The sequence below is a fragment of the Leucoraja erinacea genome, chromosome 35 (assembly GCF_028641065.1).
Source record: "Leucoraja erinacea ecotype New England chromosome 35, Leri_hhj_1, whole genome shotgun sequence".
NCBI classification, from domain to species: domain Eukaryota; kingdom Metazoa; phylum Chordata; class Chondrichthyes; order Rajiformes; family Rajidae; genus Leucoraja; species Leucoraja erinaceus.
The window spans coordinates 15,356,899-15,378,776 of NC_073411.1; the positions used below are offsets into that span (position 1 = coordinate 15,356,899).

The 21,878-nt window shown below is 47.4% G+C and overlaps 2 protein-coding genes across 6 annotated transcripts in view; both read right to left on the reverse strand.

The window, feature by feature from the left end:
- Positions 1 to 237: 237 nt before the first annotated feature.
- Positions 238 to 13,646, reverse strand: snrnp27 (small nuclear ribonucleoprotein 27 (U4/U6.U5)). Its single transcript, XM_055662488.1, has 6 exons — positions 13,536 to 13,646; positions 9,982 to 10,111; positions 9,401 to 9,480; positions 7,431 to 7,510; positions 3,543 to 3,607; positions 238 to 1,077 (listed from the first exon to the last, which is right to left on the reverse strand). Exons 1-6 carry the CDS (start codon positions 13,567 to 13,569, stop codon positions 1,023 to 1,025), a joined length of 444 nt encoding a protein of 147 aa, XP_055518463.1. The 5' UTR covers positions 13,570 to 13,646; the 3' UTR covers positions 238 to 1,022.
- A 2,903-nt stretch (positions 13,647 to 16,549) lies between these two features.
- The window catches only part of add2 (adducin 2 (beta)), a 34,001-nt gene continuing 28,672 nt past the window's right edge, over positions 16,550 to 21,878 (reverse strand). For 3 of the 5 annotated variants that reach the window (XM_055662478.1, XM_055662480.1, XM_055662477.1), the window contains one exon: positions 16,550 to 19,687. In XM_055662478.1, the coding sequence (XP_055518453.1) occupies positions 19,410 to 19,687 (278 nt within the window). In that variant the 3' untranslated portion in view covers positions 16,550 to 19,409. Of the gene's footprint in view, positions 19,688 to 20,470; positions 20,505 to 21,878 lie in introns of all 5 variants that reach the window. The other 2 variants (XM_055662482.1, XM_055662481.1) reach the window with 1 other exon arrangement.

The following is a 21,878-nucleotide window of genomic DNA, read 5'->3' on the forward strand; positions in this document are numbered from 1 at the left end:
AGGCTAGCAATTCATAATAGATTCCCTGTTTGAGACGGGCTTCTCCTGTGAAAAGAAGACTGTGAGGATAGGTTGAAACCTTTTATACTGTTTATAGTGTCCAAGATCGAATGGTAGGAAAGTTGCTGAAGGTTCTGAGGGACAGAATTTATATTCACCAGGAAAAACAGGGAAACTAATGAATGGTAAATACCTCAAAAATTGAATTGCACCAACATCTACACACAACACACCTTAGTGCAAGCACTGAATTTTATTTAGTTATCAAAGCTATTGGTTTCTATTTTAGTTGTGCTTTGCTTGATACCATCATCTACTATGTCACAAATAGGGATTTTTGATAAGTAAAACGTGGAATACATACATACATAATGGGTCACTGAGATGTCAAAAATGTGTCAGTTAAACTGAAGGCTATGTCTGGCATCTGCATTTGTAACAAACCCCTGTACATTTAACTCAATTTGCAAGATGCTCGTTATTGATACAAACCAATGAAATAGTCGGCAAAAGGAATCTTTTATCCGGTAATGCAGAAGTGGAACGCAGTTAGCAGTAGATATTAATGTGACGATACCTACAAACCCATTAGTCAGTGTTTTACGTGTTCACAATTTACATTTGTTTAGTCTAAATTGGATGTTCACTAATAATAATGAAAATATTCTGAACAAGATTATTTTTGTTTTAAGGTGGAAGCTTTCATAACTTCAATATTATAATAATAAAAAACATGATGTCGAAAATCTGAAATAAAAAGTACAGTTCAAGGACAAACAGATCAATGCTGAAGTTGTAGACTATAAATGAACAGTTCTGATTTCTATAGAAAATGAATTTGGAGAATCTTGTCAAAATTGAACTGACGTGTGAAAACCGTGCCTACAACTAGTGCTTTACACTGATGTGCAAAAATATATTATGCTTAGGAATTATAGCATATGATGAAGGATAACTGCTGTTGTGACTACTGTGTTAATAACTTCACATGTCATCATCAGGCAGTCCAGGCCGAAAATAGGTTATGCAATGAAATCCAGAGGTCTGTTAAATCCACCCTTTCTGTTCATGTACTGTCTGTGTGAGAAAGAAATTTATTAAAAGTGACTATTGCAAACAAATTCTAATGGAAATTACTCTATTTGAAATAACAGTGGCAATTTGTATTTACATGCATTATAATAATAATGACATTATAGTATTTCAAATTGTTAAGTTTGTTATGTATCTGGACCTCATGCCTGGATATGTTCCGTGATGCTTTCTTTCCAGAAGATCACTTCCAGCTGAATAAAAAGGTTTTAATGAACACATTTGCTTGCACAATGTCATGGTTAATTAATAATACTCAATAGTGACTAAGATAGGAAGCAAATATAGGGTCTCAGAGACACGTTAACCTCTGACAAGACATCAATACCACGAGGACAACTTTTCTAATTTACACAATGAAGGTTTCCACTGGAGCTTGTTTACCACTGGCCACTACATAAGATGCACCAGTAGCTCAAAGTAGTTGAGGGATCTAGTTAGTGAAGACATTCCCTCTTGCGGGAAAATCTAGAACTAGATGGCACTATTTCAAAATAAGGATGTCTATTGTAGCCTATTCACAGCAAGAAGAAATTCTTAATTCTTTAAAGCTATAATGACTTTTTATGCAGTTTAGAATTTACTTTCTAAATTGTGCCGTAAAGAAATGAAGAGCATTTAATTAGGAATCAGGAGCAGGATAAGCCATTTGACCTCTTGATTCTTTACCACCATTCATGACCATAGTGGCTCATCTGATTGCAAGTTCAACTCAGCAATATTTGAATCGTATATTACTCACAATAAATTTGACATAATAAATTTCCTATATGTAACAATATTAGAAATAAGATCTCTATAGTGTCCAAGATAATCTGCAGCGTGACTCATATTCTGATAGCCCTAAGCCATTCCATCGTCTACAAAGCACCAGTAAGCAGTGTGATAGAATACTCTCCACTTGTCTGCACAATGCAAGGTTGATGTCATTAAGGTGAAAGCATCCAAGTTGGTTGGCATCAACACGTTAATGTCTCTCCCATCAGTGCACAGTGGCTGCAGTGAGTACCATTTACAGAAAAGCACTCTATTTCAGACTATTCTAACAGCACCACCCAAAATCACAACCTTTACCACCAAGACCTGTAAGACATTGGATTGGAAAACTGCAAATGTAATGTAGTTGTTGCAGAATGGAGGGTGACAGAAAGGAGGAATTAAAGGCAATATCTGTCACTTGAAAAATGCTAGAATCATTTAAGCGAGACATTTGGAAAATTGTTAGTCAAATGGGTTAATGCGCTTTTATAAAAATAAATTATATTTGACCAATTTAGGTTCTTGAGGATACAGCAGAAAGGGTGCGTACAGGGTAACCAAAAGTTGCAGCGGAATGCAGCTGCAGTTACTCGGAAATGCAGATGTTGATTTACAAAAAAGACAAAGTGCTGGAGTAACAGACTGACTGTCCCCCTGATTAAATGTTTTCTCTGTATCCTTCATTGTCATCCTCTCCTAGCTAACAATTATCTATTCTACAATTTCCTTGGTCTACATTTTCCTTGTCACACCTTACACTTCCTTACCTCTGTGTCTCCCTCTCCCCTGACTCAGTCTGCAGAAGGGTCTCGACCTGAAACGTCACCCATTCCTTCTATCCTGAGATGCTGCCTGTCCCACTGAGTTACTCCAGCATTCTGTGTCTATCTTTGCTGGAGTAACTCCGCAGGTCAGGCAGCATCTCTGGAGAACATGGATAGAAGAACATTAAGGTGATTTTGGTCTAAAGGTCCCAAACAGAAACGTCACCTATCTTCATAGGTGCTGTCTGCAGCTACGTATCCTGGATACTCTGACAGCATTACAAATTCCAAGAACCACCACCAAGGACACGTGCAGCGGGACCATTGTGAATACCACCGGCTGCAGAATCCCCTCCAAGTTGCAAACCCTCATCACTTGGAATGATATGCTGTTATGTAATCATCAGAAATTGGAAATCATCATTTATTATATTGTTTACAGAGTACTATGTTTAAATATTCTGTTGTGTAGCCACAAGTAAGAATCTAATTGTTCAGTCTAGGACCTATGTAACAAATGAAATACGTAGGAAGAAACTACAGATGCTGGTTTAAACCGAAGATAGACGCAAGATGCTGGCTGATTTTAATCGAAGATAGACACAAAATGCTGGCTGGTTTACGCCAAAGATTTTGTGTCTATCTCTGACAATAAAATACTCTTGACTCTCTTGTATGTTCTCCCTGTCATTGTGCGGGCTTCCTCCGAGTGTTCCTGTTTCCTCCCATATCCCAAAAACATGCAAGTCTGTAGTTTAATTGTCCTCTGTAAAAATTGCCCCTCGTGTGTAAGGAGTGGATGAGAAACTGGGGTAACGCAGAACTAGTGTGTGAAGGGATGATCGATGGTCGGCATGGACTCAGTGGGATGAAGGGCCCATTTCCATGCTGTATCTCTAAATTAAATTAAAGGTTCTGCATACTCACCGATATTTCCTTTTCTGCTGTACATTAACAGCATAAGCATTAACAGAACCATCCATTTTCTTTCCCTGCAAAACAAAATTCAGAATACAAATCAGACGAGCTTGCAAACATTGATTGTAAATAGAATGCATTACACTGAGCAAGATCCAACAGATTCAATTCCAACTCAACCTGTTCCAAAATAGCACCTCACGGTAATTGGAAATCATACGGCTGCAGATGCTAGAAATCTGATGAATGTTCTTTGACTTGAAACATTCTCATTCCACAGATGCTGCCTTACCTGCTGAGTCTTTCCAGCATTTCCAGTTTGTACTTTAGTGTTTTGCTGTCACGGACCACTGGAGCAGTACAGCTGGTTTGAAGAAAGGAAAAATGAACAATAGTGTGCAGGCTTCCTCCGAGTGCTCCTGTTTCCTCCCACATCCCAAAAACATGCAAGTCTGTAGTTTAATTGTAAGAAAAGGAGATTTTTTTGTGGAGATTGGATTCCATGTCACATGCTTCATTTCGGGGTGTATTGCACGTTTACCCGAGCAATACTAGTGACTGCCAGCTGCATGACAAACGGGGAATTCCATTCATAGAAATTGTACGTTACATAATGGTAGATATATGATGCCTGCAGACAAGGACCGAATGGCCTACTCCTGCACCTATTTTCAATGTTTCTAAACATGCTATTGTATCATTAATTTTGCTAACCAATCTTTTATTTCATCTGCACCAGCAACATAAATACTAGTCACAAGGGCGTCAGAAGCTTGGTATCTTGCAATGACTCCTCTCCTAACATCCTAATCCTTACCTCTTCCAAAAGGCACCAAGTCAACACTCAAGAAGTTTCATGCCATCCAAGACAAAGCAACCTGCTTGTTTAGAAGCCCATACATCATTCTAAACATGTATTTCCTCCACCATTCAATGCACTCAGAGAGCAGTGTGTAGTCTACTGACTGCACTAGTTACTCAAGTTGACCTGTGAAACAGTACTTCTAAAACCCACAATCTCTTCCACCAACTGGCAGAGCAATGGTAACATCACCACCCAAAGATTCCATTACTAGTTACACACTACCCCGACTTGTAAATATATCACAACGCATTGTCACTGGGTTTAATTTCCAGAATTTCCAACCTGACAGCTTGGGGGAGCAACTTCACCAGAAGGACCACCACATTTTCATGGCCAATAAATGTTGGAATGCCAGCAATGTCTGCACCCAGAAAAATGAATAAATGAGAAAGCAACTAATCCTTTCCTGGCTTCTTCTGTACCTCTGAAAATGTTTTAGCTGCTGCCTAAGCAGTATTATTTGAAAATCCCTTAAGCACAATCCCTTAAACATTTCCTCTGTTCCAATCAAAGCAGCTAACTTGTCTTCCCTCATATCAGATTGCATCCAAGTGAATCAGTACAAACCTCCATGCTGTAAATTCCTACTTTATAGTGTAAACCTACTACTCAAATAGGTCTGAACACAACAGCATTATGTATTTACGTTTAATTTATGAGAAAACTATCCTGTGTCCAAATATATTTAGATCAAGCCCACCGTTGGTCACTGAACATTGCCAATTTATTAATCACATAATCCTCTAATCTTGATGCAGTATTCCTGACCAAGAAGACTACCATGATAGAGCTAAAGTATGACACAGAGCAGAGAATCAGAAAAGAAACAATGGAATATCTTGACACAATTAGTTTACATAACTAAAATCATCTACTGTTGGACAATACATAGAGGATTGGAGAATGGCAATATAGAAATATGGGAAAATAAACACAAAAGGTTTGTCACTAGGACATATTGGTATTATCAACATGTACCAACCAGCATGTATATATTAATCATTCAGGAAATGTAGGTAAAGTCATATTCATGCAGGTCAATAGGAAGACAAATTGTGTTTATTTCTAGAGGAATGGACTACAAACAGGCAGTTTTACTGTAATTACACAGAGCTTTGGTGAAGACATATGGTGTACAGTTTAGAGTTGTGTTTTTGTAACCAACACTATAACTGTCTCGGGTGTTGGTCCACGTGGATCTGTGCTGGAATGATTCCTGGGGTGTGGGAGCTGTGCCATTAGAACACACTGAGAAAGGTGGGGCCTCGACTCACTGGGTTTTGTAGCAATGAGCTATTCATGTGCAATTTAACATTTTGAAAGGATAGATGCTGCTTCCTCAGGCTGGAAAACCATGAGAAAAATGGTGCACACTCTCAAGGTAGAGTTTGGTTATTTCATTCAGAGATCAAAATAAGTAATTTTACTTAAAGTGAGTTTTTAGAATTCCCCACCCAAGAAGTTTGTGAACATTGAACATTGAACAGATTCGAAAGCTAAGAATTCTTATTACAGCGACTGCTAAGGGTACCTGATATTAACTTCCATTTCTGAGAACATGCATTTTTTAATTAGCAATGCAGATCTAGTTACTGTGAACACATTCTCAATGAGGCACCAGGTGTCTTATCTCAAGTGCAATTTTTAGGATTGTGAATAGCGATTAGTTTAAGGGAATGCAATCTAGTTACTGTCACATTCTCAATGGTGTCTTAAAGTGCTTTTACTGTGAATACGTAGTTTGGAATGCAATCGTTGTTGGAAAATCTCTACAGCTAAACATAATTATTAAGCTCAAATTTTAGTATGCAGCAGCATTCAACTCAAATTAATTTACCAGTTCAATTGTTAAACCTCTGGAAGGCCAACATTTTTTTATTAGCCACATGAATCCATAAAATCCATGGCAAACAAAACAAAATCAACCAAATGGAAATTACTTTCAAGAAGCACCATTTATTTTGGCATGTTCTGAAGTGTTAAATATAAATACTATTAACAGAAGAGGGTTCAGAACATCATGTCTTCACTGTGGTTCAACACTATCCTGTAGTGGCTTAAAAATGTACACACATCATTAATTTGCTAACTCTGTACTGCAATTGGTTGGGTATTTTAACTGGATCAAGCTGCATGCTAGCTGGAGCCTCCATAAAGAATCACTGCTTATCTGAACCTAGCTAGCCAGAATGTTCTGATTCCATGCCTGTGCAGTGCACCACAACAGACAAAGCAAAGAGTTTAAGAGGGAACTGCAGATGCTGGAGAATCGAAGGTTACACAAAAAAGCTGGAGAAACTCAGCGGGTGCAGCAGCATCTATGGAGCGAAGGAAATAGGCAACGTTTCGGGCCGAAACCCTTCTTCAGACTCAACAGACAAAGCAAAGAGATGTGTGGTGGCTCTTCTGTGTCCTGAAGTGTAGGCAATTTCATATCCAGCCCATTCATTTGACTTCAATTCTACAAGCTTCAATTATGGCGAGTTGTCTCTTACAGCAAGTATTTATCAAACTCCACATGTCAATATAAATAAGATTCATCAACATTCCCCACTATTATATCATTGCTCAGGAACACTGTACCCATTAATGTCCTGATAATAGGCATTGTGTTGAATTTGTTCCTCTTACTTTTCATAATATGGATACTTTGCCAATTTGAAGGGATGTTTTTCCAACTGAGAGAACTGCACAACCAGGAACTGTAATGTTGTCACCACCTTCCTGCCAGACCCTGCAGTGGAAGTCAAATGCTCCTGGTTCTGTCAGATTAGTTTTTGTTCATTATTGTCATTTTGCTTATGTTAATTTGCCAAGTTCTTGTTCGTGATTCAATATCAGTTTATTTTAAAATATCTGGGAATGTAACTATATTTGTCAGTGAAGTGACTTTGTAATGGTAGTGCCTTGTTCATCAAGACCTGATCCAGATGGCATCCAACTACTTCAACTCATTTCCTTTTAAACAGACATAATCCAAGCTAAACATATTTTTGTCCAAAAATGAATTACTTTTAACTATCCGCACTTACCTTTGAAGTATCAAAAGCACCAAATCCCATCACTTTTAACATTTCAATCTCTTCTTCTGTTTTACCCTCCATGTCTGCTTCTAAATATAAACATATATTTGTGTAAGTAATTTAAAATTTATCGGTTACATCTAACCAATACATGTATTATTTTGCAAGTGTTAAGGTTATTCTAGAGGACAGATGGACTGGAAATTAACAACCTGAATTAGGATTGCAATGCAAGAAAGGACTTGGCAAAGTAGAGAGAGAGCAGCTACTTGGAGAGAAGTCTGTAAGTGAACAGGACTCAAAAATCAACAGCAGCTCCACCACCAATTTTCCGGCAACCAGTGGTCCGGTACCTCCTTTAATCCGGACCAAATTACGAGAGCACACTTGAAATTATGCCAGAAGTTTCCCCAAAATTGTGGTTCTTGGTTCTTCTTGGTTACTTGGTCCTCCAAAATATTCCAACTGGAATTTAAACTGGAGGTGGTGAAGGGAGGGATTAAGCCAGAAGGGGTTATTTGGAAGAAAGTGCTACTTTAAATTTAGTTGCATCTGGTTGGGTAACTATAGTTTGGTGGAGATTATTCCATGCTTTAATTGTGCGTGGGAAGAACGAATTGCTGTACACATCTGTCTTTGTAGCTGGGATCACAAATTGGATCGAATGCCCTCGTCTGCTCCTAATTGGTTTGGGGTTGGTGTAGGTCTTGTGATCTATGTCTAGCCGAGTAAGTCAGTTGATCTTAAACTCATTAGGACTTCCGCGGCCGAACACTTGGTTGAATATGCTCCATGTGGCCGGGGCTCTGGAATTCCGGGCCAGCCAGAGCCAGCAGGTCCGTTTCATAGCCGACTTCTGAGGCAGTCTTTGCGGGCCAGTATCTCAGCACCCATCCTGGTGGCCTAGGTACCATTCCAGTACCATTCGACTCCTCTCAGAGGCTGATGTCAGATGGCGTGCATGTCTGCCCTACTGCATTTTCAGCAGATTCGGCAAATCTCGGGTCGGCAGGGGCATCCCGGTAGTCTGGCCAGGAAAGCAGTGCCTCGGCCCCGTGGGCGCCCAAAGCATTCTCTAGTCAGTTATCCATTACTATTAAAGACCAGGTGTTTCCATTTTACCAACTTAATACAGGTCAGCTACTCTGCAGTCTTGTTTCTCACCTGTTTCTCTGCATTTCTATCTTCTGCTAAAAATCACTGGTCTCTTGCTGGGGGGTGGGGGGAAATTCCATTGGTCATGGTAATTTTTCAGCATCTCATTAAGATGGTCATGATAGAAAGGCTTAACCTTATCATTAAGCCTAGATGCCAAAACGCAATCCATTCCTATCCTCACCCATCATCCTCACCTGCACCCCAAGATGAACATGTTACATAAGCCAGCTTGGCAGATTTTGCTTCAATTACATCAGCACAGACAAGAACCTTCCCACTCATTGTGACTAAAAGACAGGACCTCGGCACTTTCATTAAAAGTCTTGCTAATAATTGTAAAGTTTGCATTTTCACCTTTGGAAAGAGATTACAGGCAAAATGCAATGGGTTTTTAGTCCACCAATCACTTTAAAATGAAAACTCTCTTTCTGAAAACACTCAAGTCTGCCTGGAGCAAAACCCTCAATCTGAAACATTAACTATTTTACTCTCCACTGCACTGCCAACTAGGTGAATATCTCCAAAATTATTATTATTTAATAGTTTGTTTTCCTCACATAAGCGGTGATTGGTATTAGCAGTACAAGTGTTCCCATAGTTCCAACATCACTGTCGATGCTATCAATTAAAAAAAAACCTATCTCCCAGTTCCTTTTCCAGAATATTCAATTTGCTCGCAAAAAGAATCTGCAGTTTGTTCATCACCGCTTGGGCTAATCAGTTGGAATGAGTAAATCTCTAACTGTTCAAGACACAATTTAATTGCAGATTGTACCTGGGCTGATGAAGCAGAGATGATCAGGGGCTGACCCATCACTTACCTGAGATCTCATGTTCTTTCACCTCCTGATCTTTCTGTCTTGAAGGAGATGTTGAACTTGACCTTGGTCGTCGTGGAGACCTTGATCGTCCCATCAGAAAGCAGAAAAATATAATTACTCAGCGATTTTATAACCATATAACATGTGCTGTAACAATGTTGTATATGGGTTGTATATATGACTAAGATACTGTATAGTATATGAGGGTTTTTTCTTTTTTCTCTCTTTTTTGTATGGCTTTATAAATATTTGATTAGTGTATAAATGTAAATGATTTGGTGTGCTTATAGCTGCTAAATTTGTATAAGATAATTATAAGCAGTTGAATAAGGGGTGGGAATAAGCTTTGGCTTCTTCCTGCTCCTTTTCGGACACATACCATTTCATTTATTTATAGATATTGTTTATGACACTTTATAAATATTCTTGTTTTGTTTTTTGTATGCTGTTTCACACTTGCTTTTTATTCTTTTATTCTGTTCGAAATAAAGAATAAAACATTTTTTTTTAAATAAAAAAATTTCGAATCTTTTGCAAAAAACATAAAATGTAATAAATGTCGTATCAAGTTCAAAACAGACCTTGATCGTCTTCTGTGAGGTGATCTAGAACGACTCCTCCTGCGCTCTCTATCTCTCTCTCGTGACCTGGATCGCTCACGCCTCCTGGCTCTTTCTCTTTCTCTGGATGTCGATCTTGACCGACGGCGCTCTGCATTCAGAGATAAAAAATGATATATATCCATAAATATTACCAAACTAAGATGCTAACTGAATAAAATGGTGGATTCCCTTGCCTTAATGATGCCTACATAACCAAATAGAAAGTTGGTAAAAATCAGTGAATGTCGGCCGGACTCCATTATAAGCCAGAATCAACGAGGTCAATGGCATAAACCTAGCAGTAACTTGTTGATAAATTGTGGAGCAGATGGAAGATGTTAATTAAAATGCCTTAAGGGGGTCGTGCTGACCTCACAATGTGTTCCCAAACCACACATACAAACTGCTTCACCACTACTGTGCAGTAATCACACTCTAAATAGTATGCCACTTATTGAACTGGATCTTCAACAAATTTCTGTTGTATTTGCTTATTTGTTTCAATGAATGCCTGGATGTTGCCTGGAAAGGAGGGCTACAATTATAAGAAGAGATTGAGTTTATTATCACTGGAACATAGCAGGCTGAAGAGTGACCTTGTGGAGGTTTATTAAATTATGAGGGGCTCTTATGAGCTACTGTGTAGGAAGAAACTGCAGATGCTAGTTTAAACCGAAGATGCTAGTTTAAACAGAAGAGACACAAAACTCAGCGGGACAGGCAGCAATCCTGGAGAGAAGGAATGGGTGATGTTTCGGGTCAAAACCCTTTTTCAGACGGCTGAAGAAGGGTCTGGACCCAAAACTTCAACCATTCCTAGATGCTGCCTGTCCCGCTGAGTTACTTCTGTATTTCGTGTCTATCTGATGAGCTCCTAGCAGGGGAGCTTAAAACTGGAGAGTATGAGTTTAAGGAGAGAAATTTAACAGATGTGAAAGATGTTTATTATCACTTATATTGCACGATCTGCCAGAGGAGTTGTGGGGGCAAATACAATTACCACATTTAAAAGGCTTTTAGACAGCTACTTGGATAGGAAAGCTGTAGAGGGATACGGGTCAATGCTATTCCATGGGATTTTGGGAGTAGATAAGGCATCACAGTGCACGTGTCTGAGCTATTCTGTCTCTAGAAGTATGAGGGGCAATCTTTATAGTTCAAGTTCAAGTGAGTTTATTGTCATGTGTCCCTGATAGGACAATGAAATTCTTGCTTTGCTTCAGCACACAGAACATAGTAGGCATTTACTACAAAACAGATCAGTGTGTCCATATACCATAATATAAATATATACACACATTAATAAATAAACTGATAAAGTGCAAATAACAAATAATGGGTTATTAATAATCAGAGTTTTGTCCGAGCCAGGTTTAGTAGCCTGATGGCTGTGGGGAAGTAGCTATTCCTGAACCTGGTTGTTGCAGCCTTCAGGTCGTTGCATACATAATTCTTAGAGGTTTAGAAATGAAATGTTTCCTCTTGTGGAAAAATCCAGCACCAGAGGGCACTGTCTCAGATAAAGAGATGGCCATTTAGGAGAAAAACAAGTAAGACTTTCTCTCCTCCCTAAGAGTTTTCAAACTCCTTGCTGTGACTGTAGAGACCTTGCGTATATTTAAGACTGAGATTGATAATCAGCAAGAGAATCAAGAATTACGGAGTAGGACAGGAAAGTCAGCTTGAGGATTGTTACCAACGGCAATCCTCCTGAATGGCAGAGCAGGCTCAGGTGGCTGCTTGGTCTGTTCTTGTTCATAATTCTTACGGTCTTGGACAAGGGGTAGAGGTGAAAAGACAAAAAGTAGGTGTGAATTGTGAAGCCAGAGGAAGGAAAAGGGCAAAGGGTACAGAAGGTGACAAGGGGAAATGGGTACAAATCCAGAAGAGGGGTTGTTAATTACAAAAAATTGGTGAATTCAATGTTGATACCGTTAGGCTGTAATCTACCCCGTGGAATAAGCGAGTTCGGTATTCCGACTGCTTCCGCATGCCCAGGTCAAAGGTCACTATGCATAAACATTGTTGGAAAGCAGTGAAAGTGATAATAGACAATAGGTGCAGGAGTAAGCCATCCAGCCCTTCGAGCCAGCACCGCAATCTGATCACGGCTGATCATCCCCAATCAGTACCCTGTTCCTGCCTTCTCCCCATATCCCCTGACTCCGCTATTTTTAAGAGCCCTATCTAGCTCTCTCTTGAAAGCATACAGAGAACCGGCCTCCACCACCCACTGAGGCAGAGAATGCCACAGACCTTCATTTCTTCCAGCTTTGATTCTTCCAGGTAAGAAAATACTGCTTTCAAACTATGAAATAGTTGTATTTGTTGTTCCTTTGTTAAAAGCTAAGATTATATTATTGTTTTATGCTTTGGTGAGTGAGTGAGATCGTGCTCGTCCGTTGGTTGGTGTTAGGCCGGGTCTGTTGAGTTGCTGCTGGGCATTCCCCGTCCCCTCCCGGGTGTCTCGTCCCTGTGCGAGGGCTGCCCAACATTAACTCGACAGACCTGAGCCCAACACCAACCACTGACGAGCACGACCTCGCTCACTCACCAAAACATAATAAAGCAATAAAAAATAATAATAATCTTAGCTTTTATCAAAGGAACAATAAATACTACTATTTCATAGTTTGAAAGCAGTATTTTCTTACCTAGAAGAATCAAAGCTGGGAAAAAAAGGAAGAAATGAAGGTCCGCTGCTTCAGTTTTCGAGCAATGTTTATGTATAGTGACCTTTGACCTGGGCATGTGCAGTCAGAATAGCGAACTCGCAGGGGGAGAGAGGGGGGGCAGGGGGAAAAAGAGGGGGGGCAGGGGTGGAGAGAGGGGGGGCAGGGGGGAGAGAGAGGGGGGCAGGGATGGAGAGAGGGGGCAGGGGGTAGAGAGAGAGGGGGGGCAGGGGAGAGATGGGGGGGCAGGGGGAGAGAGAGGGGGCAGGCGGAGAGAGAGGGGCAGGGGGGGTAGAGAGGGGGGGCAGGGGGGGAGAGAGGGGGCAGGGGGGTGAGAGGGGGCAGAGGGGGGGTGATAGGGGGCAGGGGAGAGAGGGGGAGGCAGAGGGGAGAGGGTGAGAGGGGGCAGGGGGGAGAGGGGGGAGGGGGAGAGAGAGGGGGCAGGGAGGGGGTGATAGGGGGCAGGGGGAGAGAGGGGGCAGGGGGATAGGAATACGGGGGAGAGGGGGGGCAGGGGGAGAGAGGGGGGGCAGGGGGAGAGAGAGGGGGCAGGGGGGTGAAGGGGGGGGGGGGGGGGGGGGAGGGGGGGATAGGAATACGGGGGATAGAAACATAGACAATAGGTGCAGGAGTAGGCCACTCGGCCCTTCGTGCCAGCACCGCCATTCCCTGTGATTATCTAACTGTGTGTGTGAATGGGCCGTGGAGACGGGGAGCGGGAATGTGGGGCCCGGGTCGTTGCCGCGTGTGAATGAATGAATGGCCGCGGCCATGAGGGGGGGGGGGGGGGGGGGGGGCTATGGGGACCGTGCGGTGGGTGACGATCCCTCCCCTCCCCCCCGCCGGCAAGGCCGCACTTACCCCTCCGCGGGGACCGGCTCCGACTCCGCCCCATGGCCGCCCCGAACAGCGGCGTCAGAAACTTCCAGAAGCGCGGGGCGGGCGGGCAGGCGGGGGTGGGCCCACCCGTGATCAACGGCCCACAGCGGCCGGCAGCGCCCCCCAGCGGCCGGCGGAGGACCACAGCGGCCGGGCGGAGGACCACAGCCCCCCCCCCCCCCCCCCCCCAGCGGCAGGAGGACCACAGCGCACCACCCCCCCCCCCCCCCCGCGGCCCGGAGGACCACAGCGGCCCCCCCCAGCGGCCGGAGGACCACAGCGCCCCCCCCAGCCCCCCCCCCCCAGCGGCCGGAGGACCACAGCGGCCGGCAGCGGCGGAGGACCCACAGCCCCCCCCCCAGCGGCCGGAGGACCATAGCGACCCCACGCGCCCCCCCCCAGCGGCCGGAGGAGGACCACAGCGGCCGGCGGAGGACCACAGCGTCCCCCCCCCCCCAAGCCGCAGGAGGACCACAGCGCCCCCGGCGGCCGGAGCCCCCCCCCCACAGCGCCCCCCCCCCCCCCCCCCCCAGCGGCCGGAGGACCACAGCGGCCGGTGGAGGACCACAGCTCCCCCCCCAGCGGCCGGAGGACCATAGCGCCCCCCCCCCAGCGGCCGGAGGACCACAGCGGCCGGCGGAGGACCACAGCGGCCGGCCCCCCCCCCCCCAGCGGCCGGAGGACCACAGCGGCCGGCGGAGGACCACAGCGTCCCCACCGCCCCCCCCCCCAAGCGGCAGGAGGAGGACCACAGCGCCCCCAGCGGCAGGAGGACCACACAGCTCCCCCCCCAGCGGCCGGAGGACCATAGCGCCCCCCCCAGCGGCCGGAGGACCACAGCGGCCGGCGGAGCCACAGCGCCCCCCCCCCAGCCGGACAGCGCCGGAGGACCCCCCCCCCCCCCCCCCCAGCGGGCCGGAGGACCACAGCGGCCAGCGGAGGACCATAGCGCCCCCCCCCAGCGGCCGGAGGACCACAGCGACCACAGCCCCCCCCGGCCGGAGCGGCCGGAGGACCACAGCGCCCCCCCCCCCAGCGGCCGGAGGACCACAGCGCCCCCCCCCCCCCCCCAGCGGCCGGAGGTCCCCACAGCGGCAGCGGCCGGCGGAGGACCACAGCGCCCCCACCCCCCCCCCCCCCCCCCCCAGCGGCCGGAGGACCACAGCGTCCCCCCCCCAGCGGCCGGAGGACCACAGCGTCCCCCCCCAAGCGGCCGGAGGACCACAGCGGCCCCAGCGGCCGGAGGACCACAGCGCCCCCAGCGGCCGGAAGACCAATCTGAAGGAAGTGGTCCAGCCAGGCCAGGTGACGCCAGGTGAGGTGTGAAGAAGGGTCTCACCCAGAGATGCTGCTGCCTGTCCCACTGAGTTACTGCAGCTCTTTGTGTCTATAAACCAGCATCTGCCGGCCCTTGTTCCCAGTGAGGCGCCTCCTGTCGCTGACCATAAGGCTGCGGCCGGTTCTACTGGGCCCTTGTCCAACATCCACCGCCATCACCTACATTGTCCAGGCAGGGCTGGGCTCGGCGGCATTCCCTCTCCGGGTGGGATCTGGACAGAGTCTAATGGTTAATAAACATTGGTCCATTTCACCAGAGGGGTGGAATAGAGAGTGATGCCAGTATTGTTGCAACTGTATAAAATCTTCACTTAAATATAGGCACCGTGTGAAATACATTGTGCGTGTGTGTGTTACAGTACCATGTGTGATGAAAGGCAAACATAGAGTGATGTTTCCACTGGTGGGAGAGTCTTGGACCAAAGGTCATAGCCTCAGAATTAAAGTGCTCCTTTTAGAAATGAGATGAGGAGGAACTTCTTTAGTCAGAGGGTAGTTAATCTGTGGAATTTATTGCCACATAGGGCTGTGGAGGCCAAGTCAGTGGATATTTTTAAGGCAGAGATAAACAAATTCTTGATTTGAATGGGTGTGGAGGGTTATGGGGAGAAGGCAGGAAAATGAGAGGCAGAGATCAGCCATGATTGAATGGTGGAGTGGACTCCATGGGCAAAATAGCCTAATTCTACTGCTATAACTTGTGAGCTTGTGGGCCGAGGGTCACAAGTCTAAGCCATTGATGTAACCTGTACAAACGAGAAACACAGGCACGGGACCAATATCGGGACCAATTTCCACAACCTTAATCTGATCCAAATATTATATAAAGATGGTATAAAGAGAAGGCTAATTGAAGAACGAGAATCCACACGAAACGTATCCCGTTTAACCGATTTTACTGACAGTGGAAAGGCATCACCTGTTCACGCTGGTTTAATTTTATCCCAATTTCTCATTCACTTCCTACAGGCATTCAGGGCAATATACAGAAGTCACTTAACCTAGCATCCCGCATGTCTTTCACACGTGGGAGTAAAGGAAAGGTTTAGAGATGTGGGCCTAACGCGGGTAAATGGGATAGGCTTAGATGGGCATCTTGGTCAGCATGGTTGTTGGGCCGAAGGGCCTGTTTCCATGCTGCATGACTCTATGAAACCGGAGCACCCAGAGGAAATCCACATGATCATATGGAGAACGTGTAGACTCCACACAGACAGCACCCGGGATGATGATCGGACTTGGTTTCTGGAGCTTGGTGTGAGTTAGAAGCTTTACCAGCTGTGCCACCGTGCCGTTCTAATCAACAGATGAATCTTCTAGGGAGGGGGGGGGGGGGAAGAAAGACCAGACAAATATTAGTTTCAGGCTCATTCAGGTGGAATAGATCACAGCCCATCAAATGCTTAACCCCCCCCCACCCAATGATGTTTGCCCTACACAACCCCACAAGATTCAGAACATGTCGCAGATGGAACCAGGACAACCCCCCTCCAGAGTTGTATTGTCTTTCCGTTGACTGGTTAGCATGCAACAACAGATTTTCACTGTACCTCGGTGCACGTGACAGGAAACTAAAGTGAACTAAGAGAGGGATTGGCCAGGTCTAGCATTCCCATTCATCTTGCCGATGGATAGACTATGACGCAGAGACACAATAGTTCACGGCAGTTCAAGGTTCATTTTAATTACAGTGCGGATTGCAGAATACAAAGACCCAGGCCCACATCGAGCAGAGACAGATGAGTATTTACAGGTAGCCAGATCACAGTGAGGCACCAAATGCAATGCACCAACACTTCTTTATCTGGTATATATCGACATCAAGCCATGTACATCACATTGGATTATGGCGCTCAGCAAAGACTGTCACGGACAACACTCCAGACACAAGCACAAGGGATGCATTAAGTCCTGGGACAATATATCCTTCAGTTTAAGTGCTATGGTCACAACCAGTGGAAGTGGGAATCAATGGTTTATTAAACAGCGAAGGCAGAAACATCAATGACCTTAGTCTTTAATATTTGGTTTTCATTTTGTGTTAATCTCAAATTTGTTTTTTTTCCCCTGTAGAATGGGAGGTGTCCAGCATGAAAAGGCTCATCTAAGACATAATGAGAAGCATTTGGATATAATCCGGGCAGACTTCCCTCTGTACTCATATGGGGAACAGTCGCTTTGGAAAGGAACTTGTGGAATCATTTTAAGGTACAAGGCAAGGGTCAGAGCGGACAAGAGAGGGAGGTTTGAACCAGGGCTGGATCTAGGAATTGCCATTCACAGAGAGGGACTAACTCACACAACCCGTCCCATGGAGCAGAGCTGTCAAAATCCTCAGTGTCATTGCAAAACCATTTGTGCAGTGCATTGGTGATGACAGCACTCCTCCACAAAGCTGATTAGACCACGGTCGTGTGTGTGGAGGGGGCGTGTGGACAATGTGGGTCTCAGGTTATAAACTCAAGAAGCACGAGGAGCCAGGCTATCCCCAGCTGTGGTTCTCCAGCTTTCAGCCACTTCACACTGAGTGAACACAAGATGTGGCACTGCATGGCTCCTCTCGAGCAAGGGAGGAACGCACATTCCTGTCCCCACATCCACACAACATTCTAAAACACTTGACCGCCAGCACTGTCGTCACCTTTGTGGTGGAAACCGAGCATCAGAATCTCCCACAAAACTCTGATCACAACATCATCTCTGGAGTTTATTTCCGATAAAACCAGCCAGCACCCCAGATAGACTTCCTTCCACTGCCAGCCACTACCTTGCGGAGGGGCTTGATCCATCTGGCATGAGATGGACCCTCATGTAAACGATGTAGACTGGTGTAGACGGGGTAGACTGGGCTGGTGTAGACTGGGTAGACTGGTGTAGCACAGAGTAGACTGAGTACACATGGACACTGCAGCAATTGGATACAGACCCAAACCCCCCCACACCAGCGCACCCCTGCCCTCACTGTGCCATGGGGCCATCATGCCACTGGCAACGACTCTCTCCCCCAGACGCTTCATCAAGGATGGGAGAGCCCAAGGCAGAGGTGAGGAGAGACTGGAATGTGGTGATGAGATGACGGGTTTCAGCTTCAGGTTGGATTGGAGCAAGCGGTGATTATTTTGAAACAAGGTGTGGGTACACATATAGTTGTTTGCTTTAGACTAGAGACACAACTTGGAAACAGGCCCTTTGGCCCATTGGGTCTGTGCCAGCCAGCGATCACCCCATACACTAGCACTATCCTACACACTAGGGACAGTTTACAGAAGCCAATTAACCAATAAACCTGCACGACTTTGGAGTGTGGGAGGAAACCAGAGCACTTGGTGAAAACCCACGTGGTCACAGGAGGAACGTACAAACTCTGTAATGTAAGACATTCTAAAAGGCAGGAGATAGAACACTGGTGATGTGAGTGAGTTGATATTTTATTAACTCTCCCACGCACACTGACCCTGAACTTGCCCTGTCCCCCTGTTCAGCAAGTGGGGGATCACTCAGGCGAGTATTTATAATGGTCACTACTTTGGACAGAGAGTGCTGGAGTAACTCAGCGGGTCAGGCAGCATCTGTGGAGAACATGGATAGGTGACGTTTCACAGAGTGCTGGAGTAACTCAGCGGGTCAGGCAGCATCTGGGGAGAACATGGATAGGTGACGTTTCGGGTGGAGACCCTTCTTCAGGCATGACAGAGTCTGAAGAAGGGTTTCGGCCCGAAACGTTGCCTATTTCCTTCGGTCCATAGATGCTGCCTCACCCACTGAGTTTCTCCAGCATTTTTGTCTACCTTCGATTTTCCAGCATCTGCAGTTCCTTCTTAAACGTTTAGTCACGTAGTCTTTCCGCTTTTTACTGTACCTCGGTACACGTGACAATAATAACAACACACGAGGCTTTCCTACAATGGAGATCTGGCAGTGTGTCAGCCTCTGTAGTACCAGCTAAAGGTGAATACCCCTCCATCCCTCCCTCCCTCTGCTCAGCATAGAGATTAGACATTACACACGTGATACAGTGGCTCCCCTCTGCTCCATGCCTGGCCCACCGTGCCCACTACTGCTGCCATTGAGGGCATCGAACCAGCGCCTAGCCCGGTCCGCTGTGCGGCACACACACTCACACGTATACACACAAATACGCGCACACACATACACGCACACACATACACACACACGCGCACACACACGTACACACACACACGCGCACACACACACACCTGGAATGGTTCATGTGGACACCGACGCTCACAGAGCTGCACGTCTGTTCGCCGAAACTAACTAAACCAGGAACCAATTTAAAACGGGAGGGTGCGGGACTCATGAACATAATGCAGGTGTAAAATGCCTGAGACCAGTGGAGCAGTGAGAATCAGGCTGTCTGTCTGTCTGTGTGGGTGGGTGCTCACTGTGGTTAGTGCAAACATGACAAGTATTGGTACTGTCCATGGTGACAGCTGGTACGTGGCTTGGCTCCCGGCTCAGTCACCTTGTTTACATTTATATCCTTCTATTCCCATTTCACGACTCCGTTTTCTCTTTCTTTTTACTCTTTTTCAAGAAGGACGGGGTTCGGAATTTCTTCTTCTTTTTGGACGGAGACTTGGAAGGAGAGCCATCGGGGGAGAGAGGGGTACTTGCTGGAGGCTCGGTCTTGTCCTTAGCTGGTTTAACGGGTGGTTCAGTGCCGTTCTCCACGTTGGTCCTCACTCCCTCCACAGGCTGGTCCTCCTCCTCCTCCTCCCTGGCCCCCAGCTCTCGCTCCGCCACCTCCTTCACACCTTCAGCTGGATTGGGTTCTTGAGGAAGGGAAGAGAAAAGCACAACAGCTCAGTGTTACTGAACAGTCTAGGGCAGACTCAAAATGCTGGAGTAACTCAGCGGGTCAGGCAGCATCTCTGGAGAGCATGGATAGGTGACGTTTCAGGTCAGGACCCTTCTTCAGACTCAAAACGTCACCTGTCCTTTCTCTCCAAAGATGCCGCTGAGTTACTCCGGCACTTTGTGTGTATCTTTGATGTTAGTCAGCACCTGCAGTTCCTTGTTTCTAACGCTAGGGGACATGTGACGACAATCTGAGCCCTGCCTCCCCCTCTGGGTGGGTGAACCCTTCCCTCTACCATATAACCCTATAACCCTATGACCCTATAACTCTATGACCCTATAACCCTATGACCCTATCACCCTATCACCCTATGACCTTTCCCTGGTGCCGACCGTTTGCTGGAGATGACGGTGTGGTGGGAGACAGTAACCGGGGCGGGAACTCTGCGGAAAATGAATGGGCCCCACATGCAGGGGGACTGGTGATGGTGCGACACTGGTCGGGGGGGGGGGGGGGGGGGGGGGGGGAGTTCAGTGCAGGCCCAGGCAGTGTTTCCGACCTGTGGCGCCCCCTGTATGGCGCTGCCATAGACGTGTCCCACAGGGAGGGGCAGGGTGTGGGGGGGGGGGAGGGGCAATGGGACTGGGCAGGGGGGGGGGGGGGGGGGGGGGGGTGGGGACTGGGCGGGGGGGGGGGGGGGGGGACTAGGACTCCAGGGAGAGGCTGTTGAGAGAGGGGGGTCGAACAATATACTTACTACAATGACAGGTACTCAGGGTCAGGTGGAACTCCTTTAGCACGAGGCAAACAAAAGAAAAAACACAAGAGAACAAGAATGGAACAAGATGGCGACGTGAGAAGCAGAGGCAGCAACACACATGGCAATGAAGAAGCATTGTGGTTCAGCCAAACAGCCGGGACCCCCCCCCCCCCCGTGGCGCTGGGCCACAGAGCCCCCCCTCACCCCACCCCACTGCCCGAAGCGTGGTACGGCCAGAGCCAGTAGGGTCTAGCTTCCTCCACCGTTGCTTCATCTCCACTCACCGGGCATCTGCACCCCGATCCACATCCCAATGTCTACAGTGACTGGCACACTGGGGGTGACGACGTACAGATAGAGATCATCGTAGGGTCACGGGGTCACTGTGTGGGGGTCACAGGGTCACTGTGTGGGGGTCACGGGGTCACTGTGTGGGGTTCACGGTGTGGGGATCACAGGGTCACTGTGGGGTCACTGTGTGGGGGTCACGGGGGGGGTCACTGTGTGGGGGTCACGGGGTCACTGTGTGGGGGGGGGTCACTGTGTGGGGGTCACGAGGGGTCACTGTGTGGGGGTCACGGGGTCACTGTGTGGGGGTCACGGGGTCACTGTGTGGGGGTCACGGGGTCACTGTGTGGGGTCACGGGGTCACTGTGTGGGGGTCACGGGGTCACTTTGTGGGGTCACGGGGTCACTGTGTGGGGGTCACGAGGTCACTGTGGGGTCACTGTGTGGGGGTCGCGGGGTCACTGTGGTCACTGTGTGGGGGTCGCGGGGTCACGGTGTGGGGGTCACGGGGTCACTGTGTGGGGGTCACGGGGTCACTGTGTGGGGTCACGGGGTCACTGTGTGGGGTCACGGGGTCACTGTGGGGGTCATGGGGTCACTGTGTGGGGGGGTCACTTTGTGGGGTCAGTGTGGGGTCAGTGTGGGGTCACGGGGTCACTGTGGGGTCACGGGGTCACTGTGTGGGGTCACGGGGTCAGTGTGGGGTCACGGGGTCACTGTGTGGGGGTCACGGGGTCACTGTGTGGGGGTCACGGGGTCACTGTGTGGGGGTCACGGGGTCACTGTGTGGGGGTCACGGGGTCACTTTGTGGGGGTCACTCAGTGTGGGGTCACGGGGTCACTGTGTGGGGTCACGGGGTCACTGTGTGGGGGTCACGGGGTCACTGTGTGGGGTCACGGGGTCACTGTGTGGGACCCTGCTGGGGTCACTAGGGTTCTATGTTGGGATGAACAACACTGCCGGCCGAGGGAGAATGCTTCTTGTTTCTGTGAAACAGTGAAACATCATGGTTCACAGCACACGGAACAACACGCACTGCACACGGGACAACACGCACTGCACACGGGACAACACGCACTGCACACGGGACAACACGCACAGCAGCAAGCTGACAAC